General features: G+C 41.6%; 1 protein-coding gene across 4 annotated transcripts in view; it reads right to left on the reverse strand.

Moving 5' to 3' along the window:
• The window catches only part of inf2 (inverted formin 2), a 198,689-nt gene that overhangs the window by 9,143 nt on the left and 173,797 nt on the right, over positions 1-15,749 (reverse strand). For all 4 annotated transcript variants that reach the window (XM_051920005.1, XM_051920006.1, XM_051920003.1 and 1 more), the window contains exons 22-23: positions 10,062-10,202; positions 4,776-5,456 (exon numbers count right to left, since the gene is read on the reverse strand). In XM_051920005.1, coding sequence (XP_051775965.1) covers positions 4,776-5,456; positions 10,062-10,202 — 822 coding nt within the window. The remainder of the gene's footprint in view (positions 1-4,775; positions 5,457-10,061; positions 10,203-15,749) is intronic.

Raw genomic sequence — 15,749 nt, forward strand, 5'->3', positions numbered from 1 at the left:
GCGTACACACTCACTGCACCCCTCTCTCTGGGAATCGAACCTTGGACGTCAGAATTAGAGGAGAAGACTCTTACGTTGCGCCACGGCGTGTTGGTCGTTCATTTGACAGCATGTAGATCGGGCTAATTACATTCATGGCATTCGTAGTCTGAATCACAATCTGATTGTATGGGTGGTTACCTACCAGGTAACAGATCTGGGGACCTGGGTTCGCTTCCCGGGTCTTCCCTGCGTGGAGTTTGCATGTTCTCCCCGTGTCTGTGTGGGTTTCCTCCGGGCACTCCGGTTTCCTCCCACAGTCCAAAGACATGCAGGTTAGGTGGATTGGCAATTCTAAATTGGCCCTAGTGTGTGCTTGGTGTGTGGGTGTGTTTGTGTGTGTCCTGCGGTGGGTTGGCACCCTGCCCGGGATTGGTTCCTGCCTTGTGCCCTGTGTTGGCTGGGATTGGCTCCAGCAGACCCCCGTGACCCTGTGTTCGGATTCAGCAGGTTGGAAAATGGATGGATGGATATATATATATATATATACACACACACACGCACATACTGTATAATGACCTCTTAGGCGCAGCCATCAGCAGTGTGTGTCTGCGGAGAGAGTGTCGACCTTGTCGAGAGGTTTACTTACCATGGCAGTGTCTCTGGGGACTCTTCCTATGAAGTCAGTAGACAGACTGGGAGAGCATTTCATGAGGTCGCTGGAAAGGGGTGTGTGGCACTCCCAATATCTATGCAAAAGGACGAAGGTCCAAGTCTTTAGAGTCCTGGTGCTTCCTGTCTTGCTATATAGTTGTAAGACATGGATGCTATCCAGTGACCTGAGATGAAGACTGTACTCCTTCATGTGTGTCTCTTTGGAGAAGCTTTGAGTACCACTGGTTTGACTTTGTGTTGCTCACGGAGTTCCCAGTGAGGCACATTACCTCCATTGAGAGGGAGTGTCAGTTATGGCACTACGGCCATGTGGCACGATTCCCTGAGGGTGATCAGGCTCATAGGATCTTCATTGTTGAGGACCAGAATGTCTGGACCAGGCCAAGGGGATGTCCATGTAACACCTGGCTGCAGCAGACAAGATAGTCATTTCCAGAGGGTAGGACTCGACCCCGTTTCTGCCTGGGGGGTTGGCAACCAGGATCCCGAGCCATTTCATCATGTGGTGGGTGCGGCAACGTGCTATACCAGTGCATGCTCCCCAACCTGACCTTACCATATAAAAATACTATATAGACATATACTGTGGAAGTGAAAGGCACTCCAGTCCATAAGACAAATGGATAGATAGATAGATAGATAGATAGATAGATAGATAGATAGATAGATAGATAGATAGATAGATAGATAGATAGATAATTATAAGATATATAGATTGATACTTCATTAAAACTTCCCCCTGCCTAAACACCACACACAAGTCCCTTAATCTACACAGCTGTACAGAACATCTAGAACACACAATGCGATGCACCTAATACAGTTACCAGGATTTTATTTTATTTTTTTTTTTTAAACATTTGATATTAAATTTTTAAAACTTGGGTCACATTTCCAAAAGCTGATAATAAATTTTAAGGAATCAATGTCAAACTGTAAAACTAAAAGCAATTCATTTTTACATAAATATGGCCAATAACTTTTTCCCCCAAGCCATTTGATACGTTTACGCTTAGGAAATGACTAAACTTAGTGGATAAACCAAACAATAAATTTCTACTCCTTTATCTGCAACGCAGATTCTTTTGAAATGTGTGGTATAAGTAAACTGCCAAAAGGAATGTGAGCAAAGCGAAAATAATGGCCAACCTGGAAAATACAGGGGCATTTGTTGATCAGGTTACACATTAGTGTGTACGAGCCATTTAGCGAGTTCATTGTCCACATTTGTAGATTGGTTGCCCATGCACAGATTGGATAACATGCAGTATTTAGATAATCTGGGAGCCAAATCTTACACCATAATGAAGACATGTTGCATGTACAGGAATGAAACGTCTCTAAATTTTTTTAGGGTACCCCGGTTGTGGAAACTTTTTTCCCCCCATTCAGTCTTCCTACTCATGTGATGCCCAACAGACACAAGAGGTGACTGGAAAAACATAAGCAATTCCTGCCTGACACCACTAGAGGTCGCCAAAACACAATTTTTGTGTTTATTTGCGATGCTTTTCTGTATGAATTCACATCACAAGTGGATCTCCCGGTTGGCACCTCAAACGTTTTTCTCTGTGGTGGCGTTGTTCTTATATATAAGTGTAAAAACAACTCACGTGAACCCAATAAACTTCAAGAATGAAAAAAAAGGCAAATTGTATACCTTGATAGACAAAACCCGACACTGTCAATAACTGAATTTGTGTCTGTACTGTACTGTTACTCCAATAACTGCACACTAATAAAAGCGATGGCCTTTGCATTCAGATCAGTCAATCATAAACATCTCCTCATATTCTAAGAAACTTACCTACACCCTCACAAGCAGCAAGAAAAAAACCTCACAGGATAATTAGCAACAATCAAGATACCTCAACTAATACTCGACCCTAATCATTTTTCACAATTAATCCTCAAAATATTCAACCAGACCTCATTTAAAATGAATTCTGACTTTTCATTTATTAGCCATGAAAGCAGGATGTAGACTGAGAACTTCTACTAATCCAAGGCCTTTCTGTATAAACATGTGAGAAACTTCATAATGCATGTGACGAATACTTCATGGTAAGTTTAAAAAAAAAAACTACAATGAACCACCTGATTACACAAAATAAGTGTCTGGCATGGATGTCGAACTCCAGACCTGGAGGGCCGTAGTGGCTGCAGGTTTTCCTAATCAGTGACCCGTTTCCCCCCCTAATCAACTCCTTTTTCCCTTCATTTTAATAGCCCTGTTTTTAAGGATTCAGCGCTCTGAATTGATTTGTTTCTTCATTAAATGGCAGCCAAACAGAAATGAGATGTGAAACGAACCAACAGACGACCAGCTAAATTGGGGCTTCAAACTCCAACCAATCTCTTAATGAGAAGCGTAGTCTTACTGTTAATTAAGCCCATTATTTAATTCCACTTATGAATGAAGAGAACGAGAGAGAAAAGAGGTTGGATGATGTGGAGATAGTGAATCAGGAAGTGCAACAGATTAACAGATTAATGAGCAGCAGTATGGTTTCATGCCAAGAAACAGCACCACAGATGCGATGTTTGCTCGGAGGATATTGATGGAGAAGTTTAGAGAAGGCCAGAAGGAGTTGCATTGCGTCTTTGTGGACCTGGAGAAAGCATATGACAGGGTGACTGAGAGGAGCTGTGGTATTGTATGAGGAAGTCGGGAGTGGCAGAGAAGTACGTAAGAGTTGTACAGGATATGTACGAGAGAAGTGTGACTGTGGTGAGGTCTGCGGTAGGAGTGATGGATGAATTCAAGGTGGAGGTGGGATTACATCAGGGATCGGCTCCGAGCCCTTTCTTATTTGCAATAGTGATGGACAGGTTGATAGATTAGATTAGACAGGAGCCCCCGTGGACTAGGATGTTTGCTGATGACACTGTGATCTGTAGCGATAGTAGGGAGCAGGTTGAGGAGACCCTGGAGAGGTGGAGATATGCTCTAGAGAAGAGAGGAATGAAGGTCAATAGGAACAAGACAGAATACATGTGTGTAAATGAGAGGGAGGTCAGTGGAATGGTGAGGATGCAGGGAGTAGAGTTGGCGAAGGTGGATGAGTTTAAATACTTGGGATCAACAGTACAGAGTAATGGGGATTGTGGAAGAGAGGAGAAAAAGAGAGTGCAGACAGGGTGGAATGGGTGGAGATTAGTGTCAGGAGTGATTTGTGACAGACATATCAGAAAGAGTGAAAGGGAAGGTCTACAGGATGGTAGTGAGACCAGCTATGTTATATGGGTTGGAGACGGTGGCACTGACCAAAAAGCAGGAGACAGAGCTGGAGGTGGCAGAGTTAAGGATGCTAAGATTTGCATTGGGTGTGACGAAGACGGACAGGATTAGAAATGAGGACATTAGAGGGTCAGCTCAAATTGGACGGTTGGGAGACAAAGTCAGAGAAGCGAGATTGCGTTGGTTTTGTATGTGCAGAGGAGAGATGCTGAGTATATTGGGAGAAGGATGCTAAAGATTGAGCTGCCAGGCAAGAGGAAAACAGGAAGAGGCCTAAGCGAAGGTTTATGGATGTGGTGAGAGAGGACATGCAGGTGATGGGTGTAACAGAACAAGATGCAGAGGACAGAAAGATATGGAAGAAGATGATCCGCTGTGGCGACCCCTAACGGGAGCAGCCAAAAGAAGAAGAAGAATTTAATTCCACGGCATGTTGCTATCTTCATTCTGCTATAGCAGACATTTCCAAATCTACTGATTTTCTGTTTTTTCTGTTTTGTTTTGGTGGCTGTCGTCACCTATCTTCATTTTCAGATATTGTGTGATGGGCACAGGTGAGCTGCTCATGTGGCGGCTCGTTTTGTGTCTCATTATTGTTTGGCTGCTAATTAAAGAAAAGGAGACAACTAAAGGGCCTGAGTCAAGTGAATTAAAATTAAGGCAAAAGAAGTTAGTTAGCAGCACATTAAGAAGATTGTCAGAATGAAAACCTGCAGCCACTGTGGCCCTCCAGGATCGGAGTTTGACACCCCAAAGGCTAGTCAATGCCACGGGTCACAGGCTCCAGAGCTCAGGACTCCCAAAATGAACCAGCAGCACTCATTTCTAGTTCAGGACTGAGTTCATAAACGAGTACAAGCACATAACAAAAGAAAATTACCTGAACTGTTTTTTTTCTTGTTCCTTGAATGGCGATGAGGTGACAATGTCAGACCCATGGGTACTGGCACATGGTTAACATTGCCCCCTAAATCGTCGACAGCTGTCACTTCTAGAGATGTGTCAACAGGTTGCAGGCTGTCACAGGCATCTGTCTCCACTGATTCTGGCTCCTGACCTATATTCTGCAGGGCTTCGGTGTCATCACAGTCCACACATGCCGTGTCCTCTTCATCAATTTTGTCACCTTCATTATTCACACCTGCTTCAGCTGGCAAAATCTCGTCACTTTTCGCTTCAACAATATCACTGTGTTCTACAGGTGTCGATACCGTGTTGGTGTTAGGTGTGATGTCGGCGTTCTGATGGCTGCACAGGTCTCCGTCGGCCTTCAGTTGCTTCATGCCACCCCCTTCCAGATTTAGTGTTGATTCAATGTTATTGTTTTGTTCCATTCTTATAGTAGGCACTGTCACGTCAGAACAAAGATCAGGTTCAAATGGTTTGTCATTAGCGACTTGCACAGTAATCTCGGGTGCAGACTTCAGTGAGCTGGTGGTCCCATTCTCTGAAGTTTCAACAGCACTCTCTGTTTTCACTCCAGATCCATTCATTTCAGTGCCTTGCTTTGCTTCACCATCCAAGGCGGAAGACTCTTTTGCCAAAGAACTTGTAGATTTTCCTGATGAAAAAAAAAACAAAAAATTATCAATTTAAAAAATTCTGTATTTTACAGCATAATGACTGATATTCAAGGGGCTTCCATTCTATCAGTTATTCTTTTTGCTATACTCTTATATGAGGAATATTTATTTTGCACACTGTAGAGTAATCATGAAGTGAATGATGAACAGCCTCTCGCGCCAGTCAGCCCAGGATTAGATCTCGGCACACATGACCCTTCCTTCTGCCTCAAAAACCCAAGTCCAGATCACCTGAGGTTGCCAGTCTTAGAGGGAGACGCTGTACGCTGGGTTCTATCAGAGAGAAAAATAACTCGACCTAAACGTGAACCAAAACTAATAATAATCGCAAAATTGGCCAAAACATTAAGAGGTGGAATTTTCCAAAACACTAATCTGCGGTCTGTAGTCTGACTACCAAGATACACACACACCATGTCATGCTTCTTGGGCAATCAAATAAACAAATGAGATTTAGCATTAAATAAAAAAAAAAGATGGTACATTAGAAAAATTTTGATAGTATTAAAATGAGTAAGGTTTTGTGGAGTCAGATGGCAAAACTAAATGTGTGTTTGGGGACTAGAATTAGGAATAGTGATGAGTAAACCCCACTCAACTCGCTTTGCCTTAAGTTCGCCGAAAACGTGGAAATGTTCAGGAATTTCGTTGAAATGCATCGAAGTCAATAGTCAAAGAGAAACTGAACTCGTTTTGAGTGAATTATAAAGGTGTAGCAGTCTCGAGTGTCCCTGAAGGTCTTGAGAAGTGCCTCGCAAATATGCTGGACCGATTATTGTGTCCATAAATGTGACCTGAGCTATAGTGGTGGTGCTAACCACTAAGCTAAAATTATGCTCAGCGTCTTTAATTTCTCTCTGCACCTCCCAAACTCCTATTGATACAACTACATACCACATACTGCGCCTGTGTTGCAAGGGATCAGCGTCATATACGCTGGTCTGTCTCTGTCACTAACCGATCTATGCTACATTGTGAGTAGCATAACATGTGTGACCAGTAGGGGGCACTGCCAGGGTCCCAAATGTCAGACACCAACAGACAAACACAAGCGCTGGGGAAAAACAAGTAATTTGTTAACAATATTACCTCAACAAGGCTTCTTCCAACACAAACAATTCCTCATTGTTTCTCCCTTTCCTCTTCTTCACACCTCCAGGCGAGCTTTGTCTTCCTTCCATCTGACTCCAACTTGCCTGGATGAAGTCAAGCATCTCCTTTTATCTTGGACCTCCAAGTACTCCAATGCCAGGGCACAGCCCAATGGAAGTACTTCCAGGTCAATAAGAAGTTCCCAAAAACCAAGCAGCACAGCTCCTAGCAGCACCTCCTGATGGCACCCAGGGACCCCAACAGGGCTGCTCTACAGCACTACAACTCTATGCATGCCCTGCGGGTGTCCAGTGGTTTACCCAATTCCAGGGTTACTGCCACCTAGCAATTCAGGAGAGCATGTAGCTTGAAAAATTCAGCTCCTCCTGTCCTCCTTTCTAGCTGTTCTCCCAGCCAGGTGATGTTCCTCCTTCTAATCCAGCAGGGATGCCAGCATGCCCACTCTTCAGGTGGCCTCCTATGTCTAGATACTTGTGTTGGTAGGGAATCTCCTGCCTCTTTTCATGTCTATTGGCCAGTCCCATTTTGCCATCCATTGCACACGCTTAACTCTAGCAGTGAAGACACAATGTACAGGGAATCTATGCAGCATAACGCAGTGTTTTCATAATACTCTCACTATGGTCAGCTAATGTAACCCTCAAATGAATACACTGTCAGTTTTTAGTTAAGTAGTGTTGTTGTTTTTTTTTTTTTAATTAATGCATGCAGGCTACAAATCTGGCTAGAGAATCCATCATATTCGCGTATACACCATAAATTATTTGTTTATGTGTGATGCAGATCGGGGCAACACAGTGAAGTGTGAGGTGGAGTGCGCTTACAGCACCAGCACGCACGCATGAAAGTTCTTCACATTTGCGACGCAAGTAGAGAAGGGAGTAAAGATCAGAAAGGGACAGCCCCCTCCAACATGGCTGCTCCAGCTCTGTGATATCATGTTGGCTTCACAAAGCATCATGGGGCACTGTGGGGGAAACAAAAACTGAGTCTAAGCTACTGTAGCTGCATAGTGCATTTTCAGGGAAACATTTGGCAGACAAGGTCAGCAGTAAACTCGCTACAAAAAATGACCTGGCAAATTTTGTTAATCAAAATAATAATGGAGGACTTTACAAAATGCACTTCACTTCCTGAAACTGAACACTGCCACAACAGACCTTGCTAATAATCTTCTTTGCCGTTATGATCTGTCATTTGCATATTTACCGCCTCTCCTGTTTGTGGTAATTACCTGTATGACGCGTCTTTGAAAGCTACGTAAGCTGGTTGCTCAAAAGTAAGGCACAACCTGCTGACACAACTAAAACCTACACAAGCATTCAGTTAGTGTTAGGAGCTTTGAAAGGCAAAACTGGCTGCTTTTGGAGAAAGCAAAATGTATTCTTATTAGTCCCTGAATAAAAGGCAAATGGTGCCTTTGGACAAGATTCTGAGCCCCTTGGGGGCAGGATGACCACACCTCACTTTAGATGTAGCTTCATAAGGTCAGATGATGAACCGGCCAGGAGTCTCGTACCACCAGTACCATTACTGAGGTACACATGCAGCATTTGGAAGGTCAAGACAGTCAACAGAAAAGCTAGAAGAGAGGAGCATGGGAGACTGAACAGCTGGCACTACCAGGTTGCATGGTGTAAATTGACACATCTTGATTTTGTTTGGCACATAAAAATCTCTCTATTATAAAAGAAAATCTTGATGCGAGACTATTGCCAAGAGATATTATGAAGTCCAAACCTCCTCTCAACCATTTCCGGTTAATGGCCCATGGTCCTCTCACCTCTCATTTGTGTGAATGCTTTTGGCAGACACAGTTCCTGCTTTCTCAGCTCTTATAAATTTTTACGTATTCCTCACTTTACGATCCCAATAAAAGACGACTTATTATGTCCAAATCTTATTGAAGAATTTCATCCTGAAGGGTTATCAACAGAAAAAATGAGTACACGGGCAATCCTAGCACCAAGGATCGATGAAGTCAAATGAATTAACGTGAAAATTGTTGATCGGTTACATGGCATATTGGTTAAATGCGTATCAATAGACTATGCTGAAGCAGTTGGTGGTGATGGTGCAGAAGATGAAAACATCAACTTACAATATCCCGTAGAATATCTACAATCATTAACACCATCCGGTCTTCCACCAGCCTAATTACTGTTGAAAGAAGGATGTGTCGTAATGTTATTGCGTAATTTATGTCTGAGTGATGGGCTATGCAATAGGACAAAATTAGTTGTATTCAAAATTGTTCGAACAATTCTGACTTGTAAAATTTTAATAGGCAGCAAAAAAGGTAATGTAGTACAACTTCTGTGGATAGCATTAGAAACCAAAGGAGATCTTGATATGCCATTCATATTAAAATGTTTACAGCTTCCCGTTAGAATAGCTTTTGCTATGATAATTAACAAATCACAGGGACAAACATTTGAAAAAGTCACTTTGTTTATTAGAGAGAAAGAAACAATATTGACTCACGGGCAGTTATACGTTGCGTTGTCACGATATAAGGCGGAGTAGCGGAGTGGTGGCTCTGAGGCTAGGGATCTGCACTGGCAATCGGAAGGTTGCTGGTTCGAATCCTGTAAATGCCAATAGAGACTCTGCTCTGTTGGGCCCTTAAGCAAGGCCCTTAACCTGCAATTGCTGAGCGTTTTGAGTAGTGAGAAAAGCGCTACATAAATGCAAAGAATTATTATTATTATTACAAGTCCAAACAAGGAATCAAAATTCAAAGTGATATTGACGAAAAGTTAATTCCAAATATTGGTTTTATTGAAGTTTTACAGTAAAAGTGTAAGTTTAAAAAGTATTTGTGTGTTAATTTCAAAGCCAAACAGAACAAAATTGTATAACGCAACGAATACCTCTAACACAACATGAAACAATTTTCTTTCAATTTATTAAGTTTTACTATTTTTTACTCGCTGTAATGTAAAATATTTAGGTCTATTATGCATATGTAACAATTCCCATGAAAATAACAATCTGTTTAAATTGTACAGCCGCATCCCCATACGCAAGCGGCAAATCTGCGAAGTGGCTAGTGCCTGCACGGGGGTTGGCGAGCAAAGCAAGCAGGGGCCAGAGCCCCCTAGTAGTCAATATTATTTTGAAGATTATAACCTTAAACTGAGTTAAATACTTGCTCCTGTAGCTTGCTTCTCTATTTCCTCTGCCAGTGGAGGCTAATGGCATTAGGTAGTTCAGCATGTGAGAAAGATGCACCAACAGGATTGTTACTCTAACACAATACGGAATAAACTGTGGGCTGCACACCCCAAACACTGTAAAAAGGTCACCGTAAAAAAACAATTAGACATTTAACACTGCGGGTCAACCTTAAAAAGAAGCTGCACAGGTAAGAGAAAGCACATTTATCTATCTATCTATTTTGAGGAGAGGTGTCCACTATAGCCTTTCCAGGGCATGGCAGTATGGAAGTAAGCAGGAGACAAGCTCACCTTTTCTGGATTCTGCATAAGCAGACAAATCTGACCCGCATCTGGATCTGGTAGTCTTCCTCAGTTTGAAGCCTTTCCGAATGTCTGCTAACAGTGAGTCAATGATGCAGCCTTCTTCTTGCTTTGGGGAGGCTTTCCGAACTGCATTGATTGTAAAAATAAACATTTTTAATTACACATTATATTTTATTTTACACTTTAGAAGCACAATACAAATTCTCTATAATAATAATAATAATAATTCATTACATTGTGTATCTTATGTATACTGCATAAGTCATTGAAAATTTTCCATGCAGAATAATACAAAAAAAAAAGTTACTTTGATGCTGTGACATCAAACTACATTCGCAGTCTTTGCTCAAAGAAACAAACAAAACTTGACATTCAGCAAATGTCGGCTTCTCTTATCAATCCTTCATATCCCTCTTGACACAGTTTTAGCCCACACTCCCTGCTGCTTCCATTCCCTCATATCTTGATTTGTATTGCACATACATTATCCAATTGAGATTGGGGCTAACATTTTTCACTCAGTTTAAGGTCAGAATTATGACTTGGCATTCTGAAGACGGAAATGTCTTCTGTTTCAGACAACATATCTAACAATATGACTGCAGTGGCAAACTCCATGTTATGCGGCACTTCAAGCAGGACCAAAGATTCTGACGCATTAAACCACTTGCTTTAAAAAATATTAAAAAAAACTTTATTAAATGACTTAACCTCCTTGGCATTAACCCCGACTTGAGTGTGACTAAAAATGATATGCGAATACGGTTATTCCAGAGTCAGGCTCAAGGTGATGTGTAATTATCTTTATAGTGTTAACTCCAAATAACTCTCGGAACAGTATTCTACTGCCCTGTGGAGGATGAAACAACATTATGTTGAAAAAATTCACAAATAGTTCTAAGCGTTTTGTCACTCTATGGTAGCTCATTATTCACGAGGGAGGCGAGACCTTCATGCAAAACACAACGGCCTGTACATGGGAAGCTGTACAGACAACTTTAGACCAAACTGAATTGGAAACATTAGTTGAATCAAGCGATAGCGATGACAGTGTGAACTGATCATCAGACATTGATATGGATAGAGAAATTAATGGGCACTATATTACTGAAACGCCATATGCCTGGTGAACTTAGTCACCTGAAGGTGACTTGCCATCCAAGTAGATGCATGGCAAAAAAAACACAATTTTCATCAAATAAAAGGACAAGACAGACATGAGGCCCCCATAAGCACGTTCCACAATGCAGCAACTTTCAATGTCTGTGTCAGGGAAATGTGACCATCACTAAGAGTGAGGCTGTGTTAGCCCACAATAACGCAAGGAGCACATCGATTGTGTGGTTCGGGCATGTATATCTCTCATGACCAACTGAAGCAGTAATATAAGAAACACAAAAACCACACACTTCTCCTGTCCCAATGGTGACGTCTAGCTGTGCGCTGGTAACGGTCTCAAAACATGTCACACAAAGGACATGTACTAAATCTAAATCAGTACAGCAGTGGACACTAGGCAGACCTTTCCCAGTTTGATTATGTTTACGTGTTGGTATTCTGTTGTACATATTAACATTTTCTAATGTTGAAAAAATTCAACATGTTTGACTCATTTTTCTGTGGGTAAACAGAATGCTAAGGAGGCAACACAAACAACAATATACTAGTCAAAAAAATGATGGGAACACTTAGTCATCACAATCCAATACTAAGTTAATGAAGCTTTCGGGCATATTAATCTGTACAGGTAGGAAGCCTAAGCGATTGTCAACCAACTTCACCTGCTTTGGTGAAAATGAAAGTGACAACAGGGGCACAACAAAATAACCCCCAAAAAGGGAATGGTGGCCACAGACAGTTGCTCTCTCCTTATCCTTCCTGACTGACTGATTCTTCTCTAGTTTTGCTAGTGTCCTTGTCACTACTGGTATCACAAGGTGGTACCTGCAGCTGATTCAGTTTACACAAGTAGTCCAGCTCCACCAAGATGGCACATCCACACGTGCCGTCACAAGAAGGTTTGCTGCATCTTCAAGCATAGTGTCAAGAGAATGAGGAGACCTGGACCGGACCGTAGAACTGGTATCTGCTCCTTTGTGTGAGGAGGAACAGGACGAGCACTGCCAGAGCTCTACAAAATGACCTCCAGCTGGCAACTGGTGTACATGTTTCTGACCAAACTGTCACAGACTCCATGAGAGTGGCATGAGGGCCCGATGTTCTCTAATGGGATGTGTGTTCATAGCCCATCACCCTGCAGCTCGACTGGAATTAGCCAGAGAATGCCACAATTGGCAGCTCCACCATTGGCGCCCCATTCTCTTCGCAGATGAGAGCAGATTCACCCTGAGCACATGTGACAGACATGAAAGGGTCTGGAGAAACCTTGGAGAATGTTATGCAGTCTGCAACATCATCTAGCATGACCAGTTTGCCGTTGGGTCAGTGATGGTCTATAGAGGCATATCCTCATTAGGTACTGGGATGAAATTCTCAAAGCCTTAGTCAGACCTTATACTGGTGCAGTGGGCCCTCAGTTCTTCCTGGTGCAGGACAATACCCGGCCTTATGTGGCCAAAGTGTGTAGGCAATTCCAGGGTGATGAAGGCATTAATGTTATTGACTGGCCCATGCATTCCTTAGACCTGAATCCTATTCAGATCCTCTGGGACATTTTATCGGTGCCTCCAATGCCGTCAAGTAGTGCCACAGACTGTCATGGAGCTCACTGATGCCCTGATCCAGGTCTGGGAGGAGATCCCCTAGGACACCATGTGCACTCTCATCTAGAGCTTACCCAGATGTTGTCATGAGTGCATATATGCACGTGGAGGCCATATACACTATTGAGTCATATTATGAGTTGCTGTGATGAAATTCACACAAGTTGTATCAGCCTGGAATTTAAATTTTTGACTTTGATTTTCAGTGTGCTGTTGATTCAGCCCTCAAAGGGTTTGTGATTTTGGTTTCCATTGACTGTTGTTACTTCATTTTGTTCTCATTGAATTACGCAGATTTACTCTGTAAAGATTTTCCACTTGAATATTTCATTCATTGCAATTTAATGTCGCATGACCTTTGATTTAAGTGTTCCCTTAATTTTTTTTGAGCAGTGTATGAACTATGAACTTTACAAATGAAACGAAGCTGAAAGCCTTTTTTAATGTCATGTAATGGTGTGGTCTGATGACCGTCACTTCACATCCTTCTCAAGAGTAACAACTTGACCCAAAACCCCTTTACAGAGTTAAAGCTTGGGGCTGGACACACTAATGGAGCACCCACCAACTGCATGCAAAGGAATTATTAATAAACCAATACTTCCTATTGCAAAACATTCTATATTCACATAAAATGATGCCTTTAAATTAACTATACATATTTCTCTCTATTGTAAAAAAAGAAAAAGATCTTGGAAGGCTTGGAAGGAGACAATACGTGATCTTCTCGGAAGACAATATGACGTCCCGCGAGAGACACTTTAACATCACGTGAGACAACGCAAGTTGTAGAGATATGAATTTGCTAGAGCAGAATGCACCCGGGGGGTGGGGGGTGTTCGAGCCAAGCGAGCAGGGGGCAAAGCCTCATAGTCTGCTAAAATATAGACAGTATATACTGTTCCTAATATAGACAACTACATATTTTTAGAGACGTGGCTCTTACACCAACCCTCATTTATTGCATGTTCAGATGCTTTGACACTGTGCTGTAGAATTTACAGATGCAATTCAGAATTCACTGTTACCCATCCAGGGTTAGGACTGCATGCATTCTCAAACTATTATAACCTCTCTGACACACTTCATTTTGTCATTGTTTAGATACAATTTCATTTTCATGACATCAAACTAAGGGGTGCTCGTCTCTCACTCCCTCTTTATTCCTTCCCGTCACTGTATCTGCCGTTTCAAGGCTAAACATGTGTGTGCCACACTGCAGACTGCACCACACAAAGCCGTTGTTCCAACAAGAGCAGTACCTTCCGCTGTCATATCTCACCATGCACATTACTCAAGTTCTTTGTTTTGTTTAGCACGACTTTGTCCAAAACAAACATGATGGACAGATCCTCCTCTACGACCCTGTGCTTTTTTTGGCACCATGCAGAGTCCTTGGAGTCACCAATAGTGCTGACTTTTCCTCATTTATGCATTGCCTGTCTAACCGTGGACTGCTGGAGGCCACAGATTTTTGGAAGCATTTTTTTTTAGCAACTGAGACCCTGTGTTAGGATATAGAGGTTTGGACAATGACTGACTGACAACATTTTTGAGGACCTTAGAAAGGAATTTGAAGGGGTGCATCATTTTGCTCCACAAAACTGGGTCACAAGACAAACTCCTGCAGACGTCCACCAAATTTTGATTGTGTTATTGTGTTGTGTTATAGTCAAAAAGTATTCAAACCCCTTTACTTTCTGCACACTTAACCATGTTGTAGATTTAATTTAGTTTGATATATTTGACATTTTTGCCTATTAATCTACACCAGGGGTCAGCAACCTTTCAGCGGGGTCATGCCGAACCTGTGTTACAATGTTATTCTGTGTGCCGACATAATTCTACCAATTTTGTTACATATAGTATCAAAACTGGTCCGGTTATAACCAGATCTTATTGGTCATTCAATATTTTAAAATACATAGAAATATATGAAAAGAATGTTTTGTCAAATTTTAATTTTCAACACATTTATTAAAAATTGTATTACAAATTATAAATTACAAGTTTTTTCAATACAAAACACAGTTTGACTAAGAAAAAATGATCAAGAATTCTAATATGATTAATCATTCTTTATTATTAATCAGAGGTATTAAACAATTAATGTGAAGCAATTGTATAACTACATTCGGTGGCTTTATTTTTAGTTCCAATTATTTGACTAAAATAAGTAGTTTGTTTCTTGAAGCCAGAAACGGCCCTTTTTATAGCTTCACTTTTCTCAGAGTTTTTAAACGTGGACTGGTGTTTAGTTTGATAATGTCTTTGTACACCTGACGTACGACATGTGACACTTTCACAGCATAACACACACACGGCACAATCCTTTTGTTGTACAAATCCAAATTCATTCATCATTTTTCAAGAGTCTTGAAAAGAGGGAATATCAAGTTTTGGTCTTTTGTGAGTCATTTTAAGGCACTATATTACTTAATAATAACAAGAGGTTTGTTTTAACGTACCACAGCCTGCACTGAACACATGGGTTCCCTTTACATTTTAATCGCATGTGCAAAACGTGGATGGGGGGCATGGAGCGTGAACGCATGCACTGTAATTAAAATATAATAAAAAGAAGTTTGTTTTAATGTACCAAAGCCTACACTGAACACATTGTTTCTATTTACATGTGAGTTGCATACGCAAAACGTAGATGAGTGCGTGAACGCATGCACTGTAATTAAAATATAATTTTTTACTATACAGTAATCCCTCGCTATATCGCGCTTCGCCTTTCACGGCTTCACTCCATCGCGGATTTTATATGTAAGCATATTTAAATAAATATTGCAGATTTTTCGCTGCTTCGCGGGTTTCTGCGGACAATGGGTCTTTTAATTTCTGGTACATGCTTCCTCAGTTGGTTTGCCCAGTTGATTTCATACAAGGGACGCTATTGGCAGATGGCTGAGAAGCTACCCAGCTTACATTTCTCTTTCTCTTG

The sequence above is a fragment of the Erpetoichthys calabaricus genome, chromosome 16, assembly GCF_900747795.2.
Source record: "Erpetoichthys calabaricus chromosome 16, fErpCal1.3, whole genome shotgun sequence".
NCBI classification, from domain to species: Eukaryota; Metazoa; Chordata; class Cladistia; order Polypteriformes; family Polypteridae; genus Erpetoichthys; species Erpetoichthys calabaricus.